Below are 6,709 nucleotides of genomic sequence, written 5' to 3'. Positions count from 1 at the left end.
GCAGGCGGATTTCTGAGTTCGAGGCCAGCCTGGTCTACAGAGTGAGTTCCAGGACAGCCAGGGCTACACAGAGAAACCCTGTCTCGAAAAACAAACAAACAACAAACAAACCGCAGAACTATTTTTAAGAGTATGTCTTTTGTTTTAATCTCAGGCAGGCTTATGGTGTGGCTTACACCTGCCCAAAGCAGCCGACTATGATTCGCCTCATGCCCTGGCAAAGGATGCTTTTGCCAGCTGCAGACAGTTTGTGCAAGTGGGACTGTGTGACCTTTGGAATTCTGGGAATTCTTCAGAGAGTATAAAAATGCTAGGGCCCTGAGAGGTGGGGTTGGATGTGGTTTGTTAGTAGTCTTGTTCAAAGAAACAAGAAAAAAATTAGACTCAAGGGTTTGTCTTCCCGTCCCTTATCCTTTCTCTCCTATCTAATGACAGGAGGGAAAACCGGCGGCACAGGGAGAACCCACAAAGCAGCAAAGCCTAGCACCAGGCCACTTGGCCCCTCAGAAGTACAAGAGCAGAAAGCAAGCAGGAGAGGCGCTAGGGCTCAGCCACCTCCCACCTCCCACCCTACAGGTACAAATACAAAGTGACTTTTTTGTTTGTTTGTTTGACATATCCAGGTAATCCTAAGTCCCCCTGTGTAACGCACAGGGAACTCAACAGCACTGCTCAACAGTAGAGATCTATGGTGACTCTACTCACTTTGTCTTCAAAGCAAATACTTATTGGTTTAAAAACAAACTGCTGATGCAGTGTGTGTGTGTGTGTGTGTGTGTGTGTGTGTCTGTCTGTCTGCTGATAGATTGAATGAGAACAGCCCCTACAGGCTCATAAGCCTGAATGCTTGGTCCCCAGATGGTAGAACTGTTTTGGAAGGATTGGGAGGCGTGCCGCTGGGGAAGGGCTTTGAGGTATTAAGACTTGTATAATTCCCAGTGAGTGTGAGTCAAGATGCAGGGCCTCGGTTGCTTTTCCACCCTGTCTTTGCTCTGCCATCAGCCTCTAAGCCTCTGAAACAGTGAGCCCGAGCAATTAACCTGTTACAAGCTGCCTTGGGCAGTGTTTTGACATAGCAATGGCAAAGTAACCTGAGACTGTGTATATGTGTGTGTGTGTGCGCACCTGTGCACCCATGCATGTGAAACTTAGCCTGAGTGTCATCCCACATCATAGTAAGGCTCTGGGTTCAATCTCCAAACACATACTACTTCTATCACCTGACACCATCTCCAACCCTAGATCCTCACACAATAGTGGGTTTCCCCCAAAGCAATTCCTAGCAGCCAGGACTCTGCATTTGGTGTTGGAACCTAACAAGAATAACTAGGTCCACAGGAGGTGCTCTAGGTTCCAGGTACTGCCAGGAAGGCTCACAGAGCACTATAGCATCAGAAACAACCTAAGATGTCAGATACTACCCTCATGCAGTTGCTAAGTGCAAACATGGGGCAGCCGCCAGATCAGATAACTTATAGCTGTCATGAAACTACAATACATGACAGACACTGAGGCTTGCCTGCCAAGGACCAAATGCCAGTTCTGCATCTTCTTCCAGGCAACCCAGCCTCACTGTTCCTTAGTCTCCCCATCTGAAAAATGGGGACAGTATCAGAACTGCAGGGCTGTTTTGAGAATTAGGCAAGCAAAGAGTTAAACAGGAGCAGACAAGCACTCACCAGGACTTGCAAGCCTCAAGAATCTTATCAGTATCAGATAATTTTTGCCCACCAGCTCCGATTACCTGATAGGGCGTCAGGCTGTGCAAAGGACTAAGTGGCTCTGGCAGTGGAAGCATCAGCTGGCTAAGGTAGCCCAACGTTGCCAGATCTCGAAAAATCCTGTTGTATTTGGCCCTGAAAAGCAGAGCAGAGCACAGTGAGTAGAGCATCCCAGCAGTCACACCCTCCACCATCACAGAGATGACAGACAGCACAGCATGACACAACAGCATAACAGCGACAACAGGGCACTCAGGTAACACTAGACTTTGCTCTTTCAGGATTATTTCCAAGCCCCCTGGTTAAATGGCCTGTACTGGGCACGTGGTTAGGGTCAGTGTTGATCCTCATCTGAAACCCTGCTTTGACCACCAGGAATCCCAAAGACTCCTTAGCACGGCCAGCAGCACCAGAAGCCCTGCCTCCGTGCGCTCACCAGGACCCACTCTCCTTTAAATGTACAGCCATGGTAAACCTGAAATCGTAACAGGAGTATTCTCTTTTTGTTTATAGGGTTTGACAATGTACTGTAGGCTGAACCCATGATGCCCATCTCTGCCTCCCTGGTGTTGGGATGACCTACAAGAGCCACCATTACCACCTCGGGACTCACAACCAAGCAAAGCAGCAGGCCCACTACAGGATGGCTTTGCTTACAAGCGGTTCTGTACTTACCTGTTCTTGTCATTTTTACCACTTAAGAATTCCGAGTGAACAGACAGCAGAACATGTCCAGGGAAGACTGGAGCTGGACTAGACTCTTTCTCTTCATAAGGAAATTCTAAATTCTCTGCAAATTCTGAAATTTCAAAACCTCGATATCTTTTGATCTTGCTTTTTGTATACAGGCCATCTGTGAGCTCTACGTATTCGGAGGTCAGAGTTGGTGTATATTTACAGCGATTAGAATATAACTGAACGACATAGTTGGGAGACAGTACCCGGATGAGGTCCACAAGCAGCAGCAGCCCATTACCTGTGAGGGGAGAGGCCACAGGCACAGGTAAAGCCCTTTAGAGAAGCCATGGCCAGGCAGCATATGCACAGCTGACAAGATCTGCTACCCTCTTCTGGCTCCCAAGGGCACCACATACAGTGTTTGACAGAATAGAAAAATCAATGAAAAAACAACCAAGAGCCAGGCAGTGAGCCGGGGCGGTGGTGGCACACGCCTTTAATCCCAGCACTTGGAAGGCAGAGGCAGGTGGATTTCTGAGTTCGAGGCCATCCTGGTCTACAGAGTGAGTTCCAGGACAGCCAGAGCTACAGAGAAACTGTATCCAAAATCCAAAACCAACCAACGAAGCAAAGTGAAATATGTAAAAATAACAATGGGTTTTCCTTCTGGCCCGTTCCTGGAATGATAGCTCTGAAACTCATTATTGATTACTAAATGCCTTGGCCATGGCTTTGGCTCATTCAGTGACCGGCTCCTAACTTACCTAATCCATCCACACTGTTCTCTCTTCTGCGAGCTTAGTTACCTCTCCTTCCTCCTTAGTGTCTTACTCAGCATCTCCCTCCAACCTATTTCATTCTTTTTTTTTTTTAAGATTTATTTATTATATGTAAGTACACTGTAGCTGTCTTCAGACACTCCAGAAGAGGGCACCAGATCTCGTTGTGGATGGTTGTGAGCCACCATGTGGTTGCTGCTGCTTGTGGACGTTGTACATCGTGGTGCGGAGCCTAGTGCGCACCACGATGTACAACGTGTCAGGTGCTCTTACCCACTGAGCCATCTCACCAGCCCAACCTATTTCATTCTTACTACTTCCCAGAATCCCCTCTTCCTGCCAGTGCCCAACCTCCTATGTCCTGCCTCAGGTCATTGGCCACTGGCATGTTTTTTTTGTTGTTGTTGTTGTTTTAGAGACAGGGTTTCTCTGTGTAGTCCTGGCTGTCCTGGAACTCACTCTGTAGACTAGGCAGGCTGGCCTCAAACTCAGAAATCCGCCTGCCTCTGCTTCCTGAGTGCTGGGATTAAAGGTGTGGGCCACCAGGCCCGGCTGGCTTGTTTATTAACAGGTACTGTTTATATAAGAGATGAAGTCAAAGCTGTGGCTTCGCTTGCCGGAGCTCATGGGTTTGACGCTCAGCTACAAGCTACCCATGGTCCCCCTCACCCGAGCATTCCATGTCATCGTGTGTGGGTGCAGATGTGTGCATGGCTTACCTGACACCCAGCCCATCGTGTTGATGATAAGTGGAAACTCTCTCTTGTAATCTCTGAACACGTATTTTACTATGTCAATGTAATTCTCGTAGTCACTGTAACAGTTCAGCTTCCCATAGTACACCATCCGCTGTGGCGTCCTCTGGTGAGTGTAAGGCGGTCCTAGGAAAATGAGCACAGGAGCAGTGAGTCCCCAAGCACTTGTGTAAGACAGAGCAACGCTCTAGGGCTGTGTTCTTCACGTTCCTACTGCTGTGACCCTTTATTACAGTTCTTCACCTTGGAAGGGACCCTCAACCATAAAACTTTTTTTTTTTTTTGAGACAGGGTTTCTCTGTGTAGCCCTGGCTGTCCTGGGATTCACTCTGTAGACCAGGCTGGCCTCAGAAATCCACCTGCCTCTGCCTCTCAAGTGCTACGATTAAAGGCATGCGCCACCACTGCCCGGCCATAAAACTATTTTTGTTGGTTCTTTATAACTGCAATACTGCTATTGTCATTAATCATGATGTAAATATCTAATATGCAGCATTGTGCAGGGTCACGATTCACGGGTTGAGAACCCCTACTCTTGGGGGTTCCATCTACAGCACTGCCAAGCAAAAGTAGCCGTGTCATGGCCACAAGGCAGTGGCCGGGATTCTGGGTCCCTCCCAAACCTGCCAAAGACATCAGGAATTCTCAAACCATCAAACACGACTCCATGTATGTGAGTGAATTCCAATCATGTTCTGGCATGGCTCTATTTGTTCTGGGTATTTGGGATACAACTATGAACCTCTACACCTTTTATGGCTTACAGTCTATTGAAAATTTATTTTATAGCTGGGTTGGCGCACCCCTTTAATCCCAGCACTCGGGAGGCAGAGGCAGGTGGATTTCTGAGTTTGAGGCCAGCCTGGTCTACAAAGTGAGTTCCAGGACAGCCAGGGATACACAGACAAATTCTGTCTCGAAAAACCAAAAACAAACAAACAAACAAACTTTAATTTATGGCCCTTGCTGAGTGGTGGTATGTACGTTTATTTTTAAAGATTTACTTATTCATATGAGTACACTGTCGCTGTCTTCAGACACACCAGTAGAGAGCATCAGATTCCATTACAGATCTTTGTGAGCCATCATGTAGTTGCTGGAAATTGAACTTAGGACCTCTGGAAGAGCAGTCAGCACTCATCTCTCCAGCCCCCTGGAACCTACTTTTAATCCCAGCATTTGGGAGGCAAATCAACTCTGCAACTCTGTGACTTCCAAGACAGCAAGTTCCAGGCAGGCCAGAGATACAGTGACAACCCCAGACCCAAAGGAAAAGACCAAAAGAAAAAAGCCAGAGCTTGGCCTCAGTGGAAGGAACAGATACACTGCTCTCACCGAGGAGCTGAGTTTGGTTCCCAATATCCAGGAGGTTAAAAATCAGGTTGGAGAGATGGCTTAGCAGTTAAGACCATTGACTGTCTCCTGAAAGTCCTGAATTCAAATCCCAGCAACCACATGGTGGCTCATAACCATCTGTAATGATATCTGATGCCCTCTTCTGGAGTGTCTGAAGACAGCAACAGTGTACTTAGATATAATAACAAAAACATCAGTGGTTGTGCATGCCTTTAATCCCAGCACTTGGGAGGCAGAGGCAGGAACAGAGATCTACAGACACAGAGATCTGATGGCACAGACCGTTGAATAAAGCTAACGGCCAGTGCTCAGATCCCAGAACCTACATGGTGGGAAGATCTGACTCTAACAATCTGTCATTCGATTTCCATGTATGCCAAGACGCTTGCACCTAACTCCCATTCAAAACAAGCAAGTATGGGCTGGAAAGATGGCTGGAGAGAGGTTAAGAGCACTGGCTGCTCTCCCAGAGGTCCTGAGTTCAATTCCCAGGAACCACATGGTGGCTCATGACCATCTGTAATGGGATCTGATGCCCTCTTTTGGTGTGTCTGAAGATAGCTGCAGTATACTCATATATATATATATACATATATGTATACACACACACAAAATTTTATATATAAATTTTATATTTTACATCAATTTTTAAAAATTTTACATCAATTTTATATATATGTGTGTGTATACACACACACACAGTCTGCTGGCCATGGTGTTAAACGCTTTAATCCTAGCACTCAGGAGACATAGGCAGGTGGGTCTCTGTGAGGTCCAGGACAGTCAGGGTACACACATAGAGAAACCTTGCCTCGAAACAGTTAAAAAATAAAAGAATAAAACAATCCAGGGACAAAAAAATAAAAAATAAAATATAATTAAATCCAGGGACTTAAGCAGGTTGTGTTTGCACAGGCCTTTAATCCCAACACTCCGGAGGCACTCAAGAGATCTCTAAGTTTGAAGTCAGCCTGGTCAAAAGAGTGGCCAACAGGCACTGACAATGTGAATCCTCAGGGGGAAGATATTCAAGTGTCAGTAGTCATGGAAACACAAACCAAAACCCCAAAAACTGCTCCACACCTGCCTGAGGGTCTACAATCAAGATAACACCATTGGCAAGAAACAAGAGGATTAGTTAATGTCACTGTGCACTGTTGGTGGCAGCAGACTTTCACGTTACCTAGCAACTGCACATCTCTAGGCACACACTACTGCCATGAAAGCGGGGTCTCGACTGTGTGCTTGCCCACTGTGCTTACGGCAGTGATGCTGACAGCAGCCAAAATAAAGAAGACCAAAAAAAAAAAAAGGGGGGCTGGTGAGATGGCTCAATGGGTAAGAGCACCCGACTGCTCTTCCGAAGGTCCAGAGTTCAAATCCCAGCAACCACATGGTGGCTCACAACCATCCGTAACGA

The 6,709-nt window shown here is 46.8% G+C and overlaps 1 protein-coding gene across 2 annotated transcripts in view; it reads right to left on the bottom strand.

Annotated features, from left to right (window-relative positions):
• Nol9 (nucleolar protein 9) overlaps positions 1-6,709 on the bottom strand; it is a 20,497-nt gene that overhangs the window by 4,629 nt on the left and 9,159 nt on the right. For both annotated transcript variants that reach the window (XM_021159636.2, XM_029476665.1), the window contains exons 7-9: positions 3,898-4,059; positions 2,397-2,697; positions 1,745-1,856 (exon numbers count right to left, since the gene is read on the bottom strand). In XM_021159636.2, coding sequence (XP_021015295.1) covers positions 1,745-1,856; positions 2,397-2,697; positions 3,898-4,059 — 575 coding nt within the window. The remainder of the gene's footprint in view (positions 1-1,744; positions 1,857-2,396; positions 2,698-3,897; positions 4,060-6,709) is intronic.

The sequence above is a fragment of the Mus caroli genome, chromosome 4 (assembly GCF_900094665.2).
Source record: "Mus caroli chromosome 4, CAROLI_EIJ_v1.1, whole genome shotgun sequence".
Classification (NCBI taxonomy): domain Eukaryota; kingdom Metazoa; phylum Chordata; class Mammalia; order Rodentia; family Muridae; genus Mus; species Mus caroli.
Note: the sequence above shows the minus strand (reverse complement) of the source record. Positions and strands in the feature narration are given on the sequence as shown.